This window comes from Quercus lobata, chromosome 5, assembly GCF_001633185.2.
Source record: "Quercus lobata isolate SW786 chromosome 5, ValleyOak3.0 Primary Assembly, whole genome shotgun sequence".
Classification (NCBI taxonomy): Eukaryota; Viridiplantae; Streptophyta; class Magnoliopsida; order Fagales; family Fagaceae; genus Quercus; species Quercus lobata.
The window spans coordinates 25601715-25618773 of record NC_044908.1 but is presented as its reverse complement, the minus strand read 5'-3'; the positions used below and the strand labels follow the sequence as shown (position 1 = coordinate 25618773).

The 17059-nt window shown below is 35.7% G+C and overlaps 3 protein-coding genes across 4 annotated transcripts; 1 reads left to right on the top strand and 2 right to left on the bottom strand.

The window, feature by feature from the left end:
- Positions 1-1191: 1191 nt before the first annotated feature.
- LOC115990252 lies at positions 1192-1662 on the top strand. Its single transcript, XM_031114100.1, has one exon. The coding sequence runs from the start codon at positions 1192-1194 to the stop codon at positions 1660-1662; it is 471 nt and encodes a 156-aa protein (XP_030969960.1).
- A 2682-nt stretch (positions 1663-4344) lies between these two features.
- On the bottom strand, positions 4345-9875 carry LOC115990251. The gene is made up of 4 exons (XM_031114099.1): positions 9758-9875; positions 6747-8270; positions 5929-6374; positions 4345-4587 (listed from the first exon to the last, which is right to left on the bottom strand). Exons 1-4 carry the CDS (start codon positions 9873-9875, stop codon positions 4345-4347), a joined length of 2331 nt encoding a protein of 776 aa, XP_030969959.1.
- Positions 9876-11567: 1692 nt separating this feature from the next.
- LOC115989400 (F-box/FBD/LRR-repeat protein At4g26340-like) lies at positions 11568-15784 on the bottom strand. 2 transcript variants are annotated; one of them, XM_031113074.1, is made up of 4 exons: positions 15702-15784; positions 12910-13793; positions 12105-12248; positions 11568-12022 (listed from the first exon to the last, which is right to left on the bottom strand). In XM_031113074.1, the coding sequence occupies exons 2-4, from the start codon at positions 13777-13779 to the stop codon at positions 11612-11614; spliced, it is 1425 nt and encodes a 474-aa protein (XP_030968934.1). In that variant the 5' UTR covers positions 13780-13793; positions 15702-15784; the 3' UTR covers positions 11568-11611. The 2 variants fall into 2 exon arrangements, with proteins under 2 accessions (XP_030968934.1, XP_030968933.1); XM_031113073.1 differs by having other exon boundaries at positions 15686-15775.
- Positions 15785-17059: the final 1275 nt, after the last annotated feature.

The window sequence follows — 17059 nt, the reverse complement described above, 5'->3', positions numbered from 1 at the left end:
AAAATTCTCTGGGACTTTGCCATGAGATTGAATCAATGGTGAAAAAATTCTGGTGGGGTCAAAGAGGAGTTAGAAGAAAAATTCATTGGTTGAAATGGGAGGAAATGACAAAATCAAAAATGGAGGGGGTTATGGGCTTTAGGGACCTAGCAATGTTTAATAACTCTTTATTGGAGAAACATGCTTTGAGGCTCTTGTAAAATTCAGACTCACTATTATATAAATTCTTCAAAGCCTGGTTCTTCCCAAATTGTTCTATAATGGAGGCAAAAAATTCATCCACAGGGTCCTATGCTTGGAGAAGTATCTTACATGGACGAGATGTATTACTTAGAGGGTGTAGGTGGAGGGTGGGAAATGGGAGGCCAGTGCACATTTGGCAGAGTACATGGCTGCCATAGAAACATCTAACCCAAGTAACTTCTCCCATCATTGATTCCATGGTAGATGCAAGGGTTGAAATATTGATAGATGAAGCGACACACTATTGGAACCATTCAGTCATTGTTGGGATTTTCACTCCTGAGGAGGCAGAAATAATCAAGTCCATTCCGCTACCACAACAAGGGGTGAAGGACTGACTATTTTGGCCCTTCACTCAAACTGGGTCATATACAAGCAAGTTGGGGTACCAGTTCTTGAAGTAGGAGGAAGAAACTATTGAAGCTTCTACTCGGTTGCTGGAGGGTAGGGAGTTATGGAGAGGTATTTGGTCTTTGTAGGTACCAAACAAAAAAAAAAAAAAACTTCATATGGAGGGCTTGCCGAAACTCACTACCCACAAAGGAAAATTTGGTGCGCTAAACCATTATTGGGAATCCACTTTGTGATCAATGCTCCTATGCTAACGAATCTGCCCTCCATGCGTTGTGGTCGTGTGGTGAATTGGATGTAGTTTGGGGGGACTTGACCTTGTGGAATTGTCGGAATTCAGCCAAGTTCCTCACTTTCAAAGAGTTGCTATCATGGTTGATCAAACACCAACACCACTTGGAGCTTTTCTCGGTCACGATATGGTATATCTAGACACAAAGAAACCAGGTCCGACTAAATAAACCTAGCTGCAGTCCACACTTAATCACCCAACTAGCAAAGGAACAACTTCAAGAATTTATAGCAGTAAATCCGCACTCTCTATCTACTCAGATTGCCTTTTCCTCGGCGCAGAAGTGGAAGCCACTAGCTCATGGAATGGTGAAAATCAACTGTGACGGGGCCAGGTTCATAAAGGAAAACAGAGCAGGCATCGGGGTGGTCATTCGTGACAGCGAAGGCATGGTATTAGGCTCACTTTCTAAACAAATTCCTCAAGCATACAACCCTCTGGAAATCGAGGCAATGGCGGTCACAATAGCAATTCAGTTTGCATCAGAACTGGGGTTCCAACATGCCATCCTTGGGGCCGATTTGTTTGTGTTAGTGAAGGCTCTGGTTGATGATACTCAACTCCTATTTGTCGTGGGTCTAGTATTGGATGAGATTAGATATAAGGCTAATTTTTTTAATGAATTACACTACTCTCATGTTAAGAGAGAGGGTAATAATGTTACTCACAAGTTAGCTCGTCAAGCTATTTGTGTTTTGGATTTTACAGTGTGGATGGAGGATGTTCCACCACTTTTATCTTATGTTGTATTGGTTGACATAGCCGGTTCTACTTAATAAAACAAGTTATGTTATTCCTCAAAAAAAAAAAAAAAAAAAAAAGTGACTTATCTGTTTCTCAAAAAAAAAAAAAAAAAAGGTGACATATCTAACTTTTCACAAATTTAAATTTTATAATTATAAGTCTTCTATGGACTCTACACTAACACACATTTTTGGCTTAGTATAAATTTCAATCACAAATTAACACAGCGAAGGCTCTTTGGTATCATGGATTTTAAATTTGGCTTACAGAATTTTATGCTCTGACCAACGCAAAACCAGATTATAATAAGAAATATACATCATGCTAAAGAAGTTCTCTGTGACAACAAATGGTGGTCTTAATATATCATACCGAAGGCCGTGACTAAAAATTCAAGATCAACATGTAAAGGCACTTATGTTATTTTTAAAATTAATTTCTACTTAAATACAAAAAGTGTAGTGCGTGGATTGGGATATTAATGAGACAATTTTTTTAAAAGATGCAAGTTTTGATCTCCTGGAGGTTGTAAAGTAATCCACAATGCATACCTTGGATGCAACATTCCCACGTACCCCAAACGCTTCTGAAATGAGATCTTTGCAATCAAGGTTTATGGTTCATCTGGATTAAGGGTAAGGGAGGGGGAGTAGAGTAAAGATGGTTGAAAATGAGTCTATTTTTAGTTAACTCTACTCCCCTCTCCTTCACTCCCCCCCTCCCAATCCAAATAGGCCCTTAGGGAACACTAATGGTTAATGTAGTTGACGACAAGTTCATTCTTCCAATTGCCTCACATTTGTTAGTTTCATCATGCTCACTGTGTGACGGGTATTGTGATAGTGTGTTGACACCCTATTTTGCAACTCACATTTAACCTCACATGGAGGATAAAAAGGTAATTTCACCTTGGAAATATGCATCTTGATTTTGGTCACTAGATTTTTAATCTCATTTCACCAAAATGATTTTGATGTTGTAACGATCAAATCGACTGATCATAAACCCTAATCAGACCATCAAATTGAAAGTTATCATTAAATCAAGTTTTAATGGCCAAGATGCACTATCACAAATTGAGTTCGACTATATGTGATTATGAATAATTGATTTCAATTGGTTATAAGTATAATAAATTTAAGATCGATGATGTGTCATAATTTGATTGGTTAGGACTACATTTTATGGTAGGGTTACACACACCTAATTAACTAGATAGTTAAACATTAATCATTTAATAAGTAATTTGTATAATTATCTTTCAATTAGTGTAAATTTGGAACTAATTAGGTCTGAAATGGGAGTGATTGGAGCCTATTAATATTAATTGGAAACTAATTTGGGACATATTAATGTTAATTGTGCTGAAATTGTTTTCTAACAAATGACCTCTGCTCACAATTTCGTTGATATCTCTCAGAATATTTTGAATCTGTGAATGAGGTTAATTTTCCTGGAAACTAAACATTCGGGGCTTCAATTTGAGCACAATAACGAGATAATTCCAATCAGAATTGAGTTAGATATGATTTTTTGAAATTGCCTCTATAGGCTGTTACAACAGCTACGAGAAAACCGAATTTTGGCTTGCTCCTCACTCCCACTAATCTCTACATTTAATGCATTTGATTTTCCCCAAGGCTAGAATGAGGTTTAGGTTCATGATTATTTGTCAACCCTCATTAAATGGTCTTCTATTCATATTTCTTTCACCACTAATATATAAACTCCCCTTCTCCTTCATTTCAAGGCACATAAAAACTCCCTCTCTTCTCCTCTCTTGAGTTCTAGAAAGTTTAGTCTTGTCATATCTTGGTCTTCTTGAGACTCAAGGTATTAAGTGAGACTCATTCTTCCTCTCCTAACTCTTCTTTTCCTCCACCTTAGGACCTCCCTCAAAAGTCTCCTCCTCCACCATATGGATCTTGTATGAAGGTATAATCCCTTTCCCTAATTGTTTTTTCATGTTGCCATGATGAGAGTTTAAAATTAAAGCATGATAGTAATTATTTAAATTCCCTTGAAAATGTTTGAATGTTCTTCGTTATTCTTATTTGTTCTTCACATGTTCTTGGTTGTTCATCACATGTTCATGCATAACACTAATTTTAATCTTAAATTCACATAAAAAATATGAAAAACATGTTTGTTTAATAATTCTTTTAAATCCTTGAATCTAGGACATCACCTTCCACACATATTCACTAGAATTTATTTTTCAATCCAAATGAAATGCTTAATAAATGGAATTAAGATTTATCACATGCACACACAATGAATTCAAGATGCAAATTAATGGATAACATATTGGATGATGTGATATGAATGTTAGTCACCATAGTCTAGAAGACCGGTTTCACCGGGTAAGATGGGTGCCTAATACCTTCTCACCTTATAACATAGCCTCTGAACTTAAATCAAGGGTTGATAGACCAATGTTTATACTTGTAATTTTCAATTTTTAGATTGTAATTAGGAAACAAAGTTATGTACTTTATCTTAGATTGTATCTAGGACCAAAGCCATGTAATTTTCCTATGATCAATGTAAATTCAATTGAAAATTAATAAAATGACAATTTTTTCAATTTTGGTTTTCTTATTTATCCCACTAATTAAATAAGTGGCAACTCCATTGTAAAACTTTTAATCTAAAGGGGGAAATATAACTAGTTGAACCTCCATTTTGAGAGGTAATAACACGGCTCCACCCATTCACGTGGGTTTGGCCCAACATCCTAAAAAGGGGCCAGGGGCGCGGTCTCTCACATAGTGATTCAGAAGCTCTCTTTCCATTTGCTCCCAACTGTCAATGAATTCAGGCTCAAGCTTGGTGTACAAATTGAAGGCATTCCCTCGAAGGGAGCGAACAAATTGTTTCACAAGGAGATTTCCTTCTGTGCCAGCATTGTAAGTAACAAGTTTCGACGAAGTGGACAATGTTTTGTTTGGAATTCCCTGTCCCGTCAAACTATTGAAACTTGGGAGGTTGATAACTTGCAGGCATTCGTAAGTTGTCAACCCTCTTTGTGTATAGCTTTGAGTACATAAGAGAACTCTAAGGTGCACCACCATATTGAGCTCGAATAGTATTCGCTATCATGTCTTACAATTGCCGGAGTGATAGAGAAGTGATAAAGGTGGAGCTTTCTTGTTGGTTGTCAGCCTTCTTTGGAAAAAATTTATGAGCCCCTTGCAATGTATGCTGATGAGTTAAAGATTGGCCATTGCTAGCTTAGACTCCCCTTGTTTCTGAACCTCAAAGCTTGTTCATTAAGGTGGCGATTTGAAGGTCTTTCTCCTCCACGGTCTTGGTAAGTTTAGCGATGTCACACCCCATTTCAGCAATCTTTTTATCAACGGTTGCAATCTTTGTCATCATGGTTGAGATTGCTATCGTATAAGATGAGTTTTTTGAGAAGGAGTTGACTTCTTGAGGGGATCTTGGGGAAGAACCCAACAACAAAGCAGTGCTTGACTCAGCCTCTGATGCAGAGTAGGAAAATTTTTTTTCCCTAACATTAAGTTCTCTAGAATGAATGTTGAATCTCCTGCCTCTGTGAAGATATGTTTTCTTGCCCCTAGAGTGCTTAAAGAGATGATTGTCTTTGGTTGATTCAGAGCATTGGTGAGCTTGGTCATATGAGCTTTCCCAACGACCTCTTGTGCTGTGAAAAGTCTCATTACCTTGACTTTGTTTTGAGTTATGGGACTTGTGGAAGTATTGTTGCTTGTTTATCCTCCAAAACTTTTTGTAACATTCTTGGGCATGTGAGACTTCTTTGAAGCTATTGATCTTGGTAGATTGGAGACTTGAAGATTTCTAGGATGGAAAAAGAGATGAGAGGTAGAAAGGTCCAATTGGGCGTGCCAGAAATTTGTACACAAATTTTGTAAGGCTAAATTTCACAATCATGAAATAGCATAATAAATGATCAATTTATATTTATTTATATTAAAAGCAAGTAAAATTATCTGTATGACTCTTTATAATGAAAGAATATGATAAAATCTAATTTGATCACCATGGCATTTTATGATCCAAAGGCAGGGACGAACGCAGGATTTTAAGCCGGGGGGGGGGGGCCAGAGATAAGCAAAAAAAAAATTTTTCAAATACACATCCATATAATATTAATAAACTATCAACCAAGACAAATACCCAAAAATCATTGTTTCTTAATATATTAAGATACAATCTACTAACAAAAACAAAAAATGCGAAACACTATTGTTTCTTTATACAATCATCTATGAAAAGGGAACTCGACGCTCTTTCAAATCTTCAAAATCATCTACTATTGAATCCAAACTAAATGTCGAAGCTATATCCTTTTCAATGTATAACATCAAAGAGTCATTCAAAAAGTCATCTTCCATTTTGTTTCGAAGTTCAGTTTTGACAAGTTTCATAGCTGAAAATGCTCGCTCTGTAGTAGCAGTAGAAACTGGAAGAGTAAGCACAAGTATCACCATTCTATAAACAAGTTTGTAGTGTTCTGAATTTCCAGTTCTCACTAACCATTGAGACAACTCAGATAAACTTTTCAATTTTTTGAACTCTGGATCTTGGAGTACATTATGCTCAAAATGATAAAGCTCCTTCTCCAACACTTGTTTGTCATAATCTGTGAAATCTTGTGGATAGAAATTCTTTACCAACAAACAAAGATCACTAATTCTGAAAGATTTTAATGCCTCTCGAGGTTCTAAAGCTGAGCTAAGCCTAAGCAACTCCATTGCATCTTCATTAAACCGATAATTTAGTTCCTATAGTTGAGAATCTATTGTAGCATAAAAAATATTTACTCGATAATGATGCTCATTTGTAACGTTATCTGGTTGATTACGAGCTCGACCTCGCCTCGCAACATAACGAGCATTCATATCCAGGACATCAATGCGATGCTTCTCACAAAATGATATCACAGTGGTGAGTAAGTCATCCCATCCATCATCTCTAAATTTTTGGATAAGTGCTTTAGTAGATGAAACTAAATGCATAGCATTTAAAATGTCTTGAGATTGGCTTTGCAAAGCTTGACAAAGTTTATCAGTGATCTCCATAGTTTCCTTCTCAAGATGCAAGATGAAAACAAATTCAAATGAAGTTAAACCTTCATAAGCTGACTCTCCTTCTGCCCGATTTTCTCCATCAATTGCACCATCAATTATATTTTGTAAAACTTCAACAGTTGAACTAAACATCCTTAATAAGCTAGAAACTGATCTAAAATGTGAACTCCAACGTGTTTCTCCAGGTCGTTGTAAAGTGCCAATTTGATTAAGTCCACTTCCAGTCTCAAGCTCTTCAAGATCAATCAAACGTGCTATTTCATTAGCATTGGCAACTTTCAATTGCTCATTGCGCTTGCAAGAAGCACTAACAATTTTGATCAGAAAAAGCAATGTAAGAAAAAAATGACTAATGGGAACAACTTGTTTTGATGCTTTTACTAATGCCAATTGTAAGCAATGTGCAAAACAATGGATATAGTAAGCATATGGGCAATCATTCAAAATCAAAGCTTGTAATCCATTCCACATACCTCGCATGTTGCTTGCTCCATGATATCCTTGCCCTCGAATATTTTGTATATCTAAGCAATATTGAGATAACAAAGAATATATCCCATTCTTTAGAGTCAAAGCTGCAGTGTCAACAACATGAATAAGCCCAAAAAAGCGTTCTTTCACAAAGCCTTCTGCATCAACATATCTAAACACCACAGCCATTTGCTCTTTCATGGACTCATCACGAGCTTCATCAACCATTATGCAGAACTTTGTATCACCAATTTCTTCCCGAATGGCCTTCTTCACTTTGGCTGAGAAAACATGTAGAATTTCCTTTTGAATCCTAGGTGATGTGTAAGTTGCATTTTTTGGAGCTTTTTCTATTATTTCAGCAACCTTCTCATTCCAAAAAGTCACAATACCCAATGATTCATGGAAGTTCCCACGATTTAATGAACTAAAACTTTCATCTCGACCTCTAAAAGCTATAGCTTGAAAGGCAAGATATCGCACAATAAAAATTGTGGCCTTCAATTGCAACCGATTATTTGCAATTTGTTCAGTAGTGAAATGATCAACTACCCTTTGCAAATGCTGTGATTGGTTCATCAAATCCTTACACATTTGCTCAGCAACTCTATGAGCTGAGTTAGGATCTTTTCCTATATGAACTTGAAAAGAACAATCTTTGCCCCCAACCTTTTTCCAATTTCTAAATCCACCAACAATAAATGTATTTTGTCCCACAATCACATTCGGATTATGAAAGACAAAGCAAGGTAGACAATAAGCTGCATCTGTTGTAGGAGAATATTCAAGCCATTTTGAATTATTTCTATACCAAGAAGCTTGAAAGCTACGATTGTGCTTTCCACTTTTTTTGAATGTCTCTAGAGGAGGTTGGTGCAGACCTTTTTTAATGTAAGCCCGTCGAATTTCATCACGTTGATTAACATGATATTCCCATATTTGTTTGCGTGTTCCGGGATCATAATCCAAAGAATCAAGGTCAATTCTTTGAAATTGTGTTTGAGAGATTGGAACATCCGCATTTTCCGGAATTGGAATAGCAACATTAGTTGTTGGCAATTCCACGTCGACTTCAGAAGAATTTGAAGTTGAACCTTTTCTTTTGAAAAAATCAAGCATTGTAGTTGATTTTTTCATGATCTACAAATAAAATAAAAATTATATAAGAATTACCGTTATTTTTTAAAATTTGTGTGATAATTTCTTATATTATATGATTTTTTTTTTCTTTTTGTCTTTGGTCTGCTTTTAATGTCTTTGTGTTTAAATTGCCTTTATTTATGTGATGTCTCTGTGTTGTCTCTTTCTTTATTTATATCTTTTATGTTTTTTTTATCTTTGTGTTGTCTCTTATCTTCATCTTTCTAATTCTGACCCACTAACCCAAATATCCAATGAATCCCACTACAGACAACCAAGCACTACTAACAAAAACTTTTCTTAACTTTACCTTTTTTTTGTTTTTTTTTTTCTCCCCTGTCACTTGCCTTTGCCCAACAGCAACTCCACTTTTCCCTATTCCCTATTATTTTGTCGAACTAATGTCCAACTACCAGTCAAGTGGTCAACAAAGAAAAAAGACTATCACTAATTCACTACAATCTCTACTCTCTCTATTTATCTCTTTTATCTATATAATGCAAGACAGCAGCAAAAGCCACAAACACAGAGTCACAAAGCCAAAACCCAAAAAAAAAAAAAAAAAAAAAACACAAACAGCTCAGTCTAGTTCAGCCGCAGCACAAGCACCAAATCAATTCAGTAACTTCAGTTCCTCAGTAAAAACACAAACAAGAAACACTCAAAACACCACAACCACAAGCACAGTTTCTTTGATTCTCAGATCACAGATTCACAAGATTTTGAAATTTGAAGGAAAAGATAAGAGTTAGAGTAAATACCTGTGATTCTGTGGGCTGTGATTCTGTGAAGACTCGAAGATGGGCTGGGCAGATCGGGAAACGGCAACCGGCGGCAGCGGCGGCAAGTGGATCTCGCTCTCGCCGGCGTGGGTCTGGTTCGCACTTCGCACTTCTCGCTCTCGTCTCGCTCTCTGTCTCTCTCCGTCACGGACTCACGGCGTCACGGCGACACCGCTGCGGGCCTGCGGCGCTGGCGCGCTGTGTTTCTGTCTCTCTCCGTCTGGCTCGTAGTCGTAGCTCTCGCCTCTCGGTGGTCTCTCACTTTCCTTTCTTTTTTTTTTTTTTTTTTTTCTTTTTTTTCCTTTGGTTTTTGCTTTCTCCGTTTGGTTTTGAACTGCTGAGGGCTGAGATTTTTTCCCTTTTTTTTTTTTTTTTTTTTTTTTTTTTTGTTGTGGATTGACATGGGTTATAGGCTCTGATCTGAGCTGGCCGGATGATGGGCTCTAAGCTGGGCGGATGATGGGCTGGGAGGGGGTTCATGCCGGATAATGGGCTAGGGGAAGGGGGGTTCATGCTGGATAATGGGCTAGGGGAAGGGGGGCCGGAGCAAAAATATTAGGGGGCCCAAGTCCCTTTTTTTTTTTTTTTGGAAAAATATTACTTGCTAAAAATTTTTTTTTTTGGGCCCAGGGGGGGCCCGGGCCCCCTTAGCCTTGTACCTGGGTCCGTCCCTGTCCAAAGGGCTATAAAGCTTGATCTTGAGTCATGATTTGATGTCTCCAAGTTGGATGTGTAATTGGATGTATTTGATTTAACATCGAGGGTCGTTGGCTTCATGCTAAACTAAATGAAAAGGAACGTGAAGGAAAATCCATAGTTTGATTTGAAGAAGTAGGAATGAGCCTTGATTTTGATAGAGCAAGAGTGCTCTTTTGGACTTAGAGATGACTCTATTTTTTGGCAGCGTCAGTAGGCCTTTCTCTCTAAGTTTCAGTAGCTTTTCTCATATGAGAAACCTCTATTTATAGACAACTCATTGGTCTTTAATTTGGAATTTTCCCTCACCATTTATTGAGAGTTAATTACAAATTTTGAATTTAATTTTGATCTTGCATTTAATAAGAATATTCCATCTACATTTTTTATTTTGATGTTATCACATGACTCTCTTTATTTGATGCCACCACGTGGCTTGGACACGTGTCATTTTTATGTGAGTCATGGTAACTCAAAAACTTGGTATTTGGCTTAATTTCATTTGTTGATTCACTATTAACACATCATCAATTGATAATTAATTTAATCACAAATATTTGATCATGATCAATTAGAAGGTTGTGAATACATCATACATCATAAAATTTTAATGTCTACATAGGTATATCCTCACAAATTTTGGACTGCATTTCTTCATAAAATGTAAACCAATCAGCACCACCAGCAACAAAAACAGAATTTAAATGAAGCGTACACACATAAAAGGAGAGGGAAAAAAAAGCTTTTTAACAAGAAACGAAAGTATAATATAAATAATCCAGGAATATGGTAATATGGAAGGTAAAACCTAACATTTTCATATTACAAGGTCGCCGATTTAAAGATGCGCTAAATTAAGAAAACATGAAATTAAAGTTTAAAATACCAAAGGAATTTGCTCACTAGATCATCAGCCTGTTGCAACAAAAATGAACTATTAATAAAAGCATTACTTCTGTTAAAAAAAATAAGAGCATTACTAGTAAAGTTGATTAATAAGAAGTTAAATATTTGAAAAAGCATATCGCAGAGCATTTATTTTACACGTGAATGTAAGCATTTGAGGGGCATGAGGCGATTGAGAGTAAAGATTTTATGTCAATTATTGAGCTGATCCTAACCATCAACAAAACAGATATCAAGAAAGCCAAGAAGAAACCATATTACAAGTTGATTGTCATAAACAAAATATCACTTCTTTCAATTCTTGAAAATCACAAAAGAGAGGAATCCCTCAAAATTAATAGTGGCAAGAAGAAAACAACACCACAGGCAAATTGAGGATGGCCTAAATGCCAGAAGGAAACAATGTTATTTAGGAATCCTTACTCTATTTCTTACTTCATTTTTCAGTTGTCAAAGACTCAGATGTAATGACTAGGGGTCAAATAAACAATAGCATAAATATGTAAGAAATCAAATAACTGAGGGAAATTATTGTATATTTCCTTACATATATAATGTGAGTACCTCTCCTGTTATGGTACAAAATGTCTTATATCTCTACATAGTCAGAATTATAAACATATACACAACTGCACAGTCACGTACTTTTGATGTGATGCTCACTTTACAAGTTTAAATTCTTGTGGGGTGGGGGAAGGGGGTTGGGGGCCGAGAAACAGGGTTTAAGTTTCTAGAAGAGAGTTCACACACATATTCTAAGATTAAGGTGGAGTAGGATTTCCATCTCAGATATTAAAAAAAAAAATATATATATATATATATATATCTATATAAGAGAATTATAAACATATACAATCAATTATAAAAGAGAGTGATTATTCCTCCGAGAGCTCTAATAGTAATGGTGGTTGTCAAAGTCCAGATTTGGTATCAGGGGAGCGATTGCTTGGAGGATATTGTGCCATTGTTTCCTTAGAAGATCCCAATAATAAAGATGGTTGACTAGAGTCAGATACAGTAAGAGAGAGAGAAAGAGAGGGAGGGTATACTGTTGAAAATTCAAGTCGACATGTCAAAGAGCACCTTGGAAACTCTGGCAACTTCTTGAGAATAAGAAAGTTTTCCTCAAAATCCGATAAGCCAGTTTGTATTCCCATTGTTTTCAAGACTTTCGCATTGTTTAGAATATATTTTACGAGTTCCAGCTCATGATCCAAGCTTCTAAATCCTAAAAAATAAAAACTCTGAAGGTGTGATGTTAGACATTTAGGAACATGTGGTGGCTCTGTCCAGCATGACTCATGTGGTCCTTCAGTATTTACCTGAATAAAAGATATCCACCAGTTTATGAAAAGTCAAGCCTAAGAGAAGATTAACTGAAATAATCTTTAAAAACAAACTTACCTTTTTAAGAAAAAGATTCTCAAGATTAGGAGCACTTTCGAGGAATTTTGGTAGTAGCTGCCATTCGCAGCAACTAACTCTAAGTTCCAACAATCTCAGATTATTAAATTTTGGAATATCATATGTAAAAGCAAAGCTAAGACCCTGCACAAGAACATTATAAACACAATAACATTATTACATATAGCACAAGAAAGCATTAATAATTAGATAGGGCAAGAAAGGATTAGGATTTGATTGCCCCAAATGTATCATAGTAAGCTATAGGAGTTTAGATGCATTTGGTGTACCTTAAGCACAGGGTTACTACTTACTAGGCCTAGAAAATAAACCTGATAAAAGTACAATTTTAGTTTTAAAAAAAAAATACAAAAAATAATAATAATGAAATGTTAGGGATATAATTTTTTTTACATCCTATTTCACAGCATGCTGAGATATAGATTTATAATTGGAGCAATTTTACCTTCAAATGGACCTGCCATTTATTGTTTATCAATCACAGCATGCAATTTCAACCTTCTTGAAAAAATTGGTATCACTAGACTTATTGATTTTAAAAAAAGAGAAAGCAATAAGTTGTATGAAACTCAAAAATTTGGCTGGCAGTGGAAATTATTATTGTATTCATCTATAATAATGATTTAACAATTTAAAATTAAAACAAACCAGCATCAACACAACAATTTGAGGAAAAAAAAAAAAACAAACAAACAGTCAAAACAAAACTAGCATAAACTAACTAATTTCGCATGAAATTGAGGAACGAACTAAGAATTACTACAAGTGGAAACGAAGAAAGCACCTTGGTGAAATGCAATGTCAAAGTTTGAACATTAGGGATCGCTCTGAGAAGCTTGAGTATGCAGTGACCGTAATTTTCATGCTCATCATTTTGCCGGTGTCCAAGTAAATAAATGTACGCTTTAACAACATTAGTCACGTTTTCAAGCAAATAATCTTGGCAATCTCGACCCCAGAGAAAAAGATACTTAAGAATGGGTGCATTTATATCAAGCTTGAATCTAACATTCTTATCTTTGGGATCACTGAAGACAAACAAGTTTTTTAAGTGAGAAGAACAACTTATGAGCCTACGAAAACAGTCATCATTTGCATACTTGATTCCAAATCCAAGAAAAAGATGCTTGAGATTCGGAAAATGAACGAATGAAGGACAATTGAGAAGGACTTCACCATCCAGTCTCAAAACCTTCAGTGACTCGGAATTATAAAAACTTTGAGGCAACTCAATTGGTTGGCTAAGATTACCTAAGAGGTAGAGTCTGAGTTCTTCGAGGTGATGCCCTATTGCATAAGAAATCCATGTACGGACATAGATTGGATCCACAACAGAACGGTTGTGGAATTGGAGTTTTAATTTCTTCACATGTATGGGTTTGCGGAGAGCATAAACTCTCCATACAAAATGTGTGAAGGTCATACCATCATTAGACTCAGCAACATCGTCTTGGTTCTGTCTTTTGATGTCTTCAAAATCAAGAACAGGAACCATAGTCCAGAGCGGCTTCCACCTAGTTGACAATATTGTCGTGGCGACGGATTGTTTGGTTGGGAGAAATGAAAGGATGTGGCAGAGAAGTAAGTCCGGTAGATTGCTGATCCTGTCAACCTCTGCGTATTTTTTGCGTTTTGTGTCTGATTCAGTGGTCATCACTTCCTGTGAATCTGTTCACTATATATATTAATTAAACGTCTAACCATTACTGACTTTACTCTAAGATTTTGTCTTAAAATAAAAAGGTTAAAATTTGTAGCAAATTACCTGTTTGTTCAGCAATGAAAATTCGACACTTTCAGTTTCATACACAAACAAGTAGAAAACATACATAGAAGAAATGATATTCAAAATTATAACATTAAAGAAACAAAAAATAAATCAGAAGATCAAAATACATAGATAAGATGACATGAATCTATGACCTGAAACGTTAACAATCTGGAAATAATGGCCATGTGGGAACCGGACAATGTTGTTGTACCGGATAGGGTTAAAAGGGGGGTCTCAAGTTGCAAGAAAAAGAGAGGAAGGGGTGTGGCCAAAGCGGAATAAATAAATGACATTATTAGAGGAGTTCTTCTAAAACCATAAACAAAAATAAATCACAGTTTTTTACGTGGTGAATTATGATTGATTATATATCACTTTAATATACTAGAGATCATTACTTTTTACCTCCAATCACACAATCAATCACATGAATAGTTGTGGCAAAAATTATATATTTCTTGTGGTATTAAATTTTTTGTTATTTGAGAGGGACAAAAGAGAGAAAGTCATGGGAAAATTAAGATTTTGAGCGTATTGTCTTTTCATCGAACACGTTTTATAATTTAGATTTGTGTATGGTGCAATAGATAAACATTCTAATTAGAGTGGTTCCCATAAACTTAATTAATAAAGTTTCTTATAGTTAAATAAACTAATTATGGTTCAAAATCTGCCAATAAAATTGATTAATACTTTGGCATAATGATAAAGAACAGTCATAATGGAGTGGACATTATAAATTGAAATTTTATTATATCTATCACCAAATAAAAAAAAAAAAAAAGATTGTAGTTACCACTTGGTTAAAATATGTAAATGTTATCATGGAAAAAAGAATTAACCTTTTATGTTTTTACTACCTTTTTAACTTTTCACCTTTTTACCATCTTAATTTTTACATCTCACGACAAGTGATAATTAAATCCTCCTTATAGAATAAAACTCAACAAGATTAGAATCACAACAGCAATTAGGAACCTCAACTAACTTTGGGGATGGCTTCTCTAACATAACCTTGAATGGTCATCAACCAAAAATAAAACAAAAAGCACCCCACGGTCCCCACCAAAAAAGGAAGAAGAAGAAGAAGCAAGATAAACAAAGAAGCTGGAACATCAAGTGCAGTTTTTGGAAGTTCAAAAGCAACACAAGGAGGCTGCAATGGCTTCAAAAGATAAAAATGATATGTCCACAACATTTTTACAAAAAAATTATACAACAAATCTCTGGTAGTAGGCCGTTACTTGTGAACAAAAAAGCAATTTCAATATAGAGCCCCTAAATGTTGAACATAAAACACCTGTCAAATCACCATACGTGAAAAGGACCTAATAGGACACCAGAGAAAGAAGTTGATGCAGAAGAAATTATGAGAACCAAAAAACAAAAAAAAGATAACCCTAAGAATCAACATTTAGGGGTTGCCAGCTGATCAAATGCACCAAGGCATCAGCACCTCAATACCCAACGTATTGATATTTCATTAATCAATCGTCCCTCCAAAATACAACCCATCCATAACCCTTTTATAGAGCTTTTAGGAATAAAAGATAATCCTATCTAAAACTGAAACTAACCCCCCAAAAAAAATCATTATGAAGCTAAATATCAGTTACCATCTGAAGTCAAAAATTGGCCACAAATGAAATCACATGTTTTTCAACAATGAATTGGAGAAAAATGACCATGAAACCAAACAATGAGCTTCGTAATCATCCAAAAATATTAATTAAAAAAAATATATGTTATGTAAAAGATGAATATAGAATTATATAAAAGCTAGTATGACCTGAACGCTGACTAACCGGAGAGAATGGCCTAATCGGAACCGGCCGATGTGAATGGAGTTGGGACTAATTAGGAAAGTGTGTAGAGTGAAGGCCTGTAGGGAATGGGTTATGAGACAGAGTGGTCCACAAATAATATATACTATACGCGTGTGAGGGTAAATCTGTAATTGGTGCCAATGTTTTAAATTTCATTACGTTCGGTGCTTAATCCGGTCCACTTAGAGCATTTGTATCCGTTCATGCAAATTTTTTGTAAATTTACACATCTAAAATCTACTTTTTCTATTTTACACATCTATTTTTACAAAACTCTCACATCAGTTTACCTATTATACACATTTATTTAATAAAATATTCATTTTTTCCCCATTCTCATCTCTCTCACAGAACCAAGACATCCCACACAGCCACCATCAAACAACAAGATCGAACCCACGGATCAAACAATGAGATCAACGGTGAAGCACTGTGATGGATCACACTGTGATGGATCAAACCCATTGGTCAAACCCATTGATCGACGGTGAACACTGTGATGGATCAAACCCATTGATCGACGGTGAAGCACTGTGAAGCTTGACAGAGAGATCGAACCCATTAATTAAACAACGAGATCGACGGTGAAGCACTGTGATGGATCAAACCCATTGATTGAACCCATTTATCGATGGTGAAGCAGTATGAAGCTTGACAGAGAGATCGAACCCATTGATCAAACAACGAGATCGACGGTGAAGCTGGCAGAGAAATTGGGCGAATGGCGAAGCACTGTGATGGATCGATGGTGACGCTAGCAGTGAAAGCTAGGCGAACGGCAAAGAATTTTGGTGGATTGATGGAGGAGGCTGGACTGAGGGATCGTAGAGAGAGAGAGGTCAGAGTAGAAGCTAAAGGAGAGATTGAGATGAGGAGAGAGAAACAAATAATAAAGTAATGTATAAATGAGCTACAGTAACCATGTATATTTACACGGTTACTGTAGCTCATGGAAATGTTTACATGATTTACAACTATACACCCACTGATGTGGGTGTTTTTTTGGCCAAAATGTGTAAAATAGAAGAATTTTTGTATTTTAGAAGATTATCCACTACCTGATGTGGATGCTCTTACCCTTCTTCTGTTCCCGCTCTAAATTTCGTTTTATTCTGCGGGATATTTTGGATTATGTTGGATTTTTTTAAAATTAAAACTCAAAATTCATCATTGAATCAATTTTTTTATTTTTTATTTTGATGGGATCGTTTGAATCATTTTATTCCCATATTACATTTTAAATTTTTTTTTGGTTAATTTACATTTCTATATCTATATTATATATGTGGGAGGATTTTCGTCTCGGCCACCAATAAGATATTGTCCTATTTGGAAAT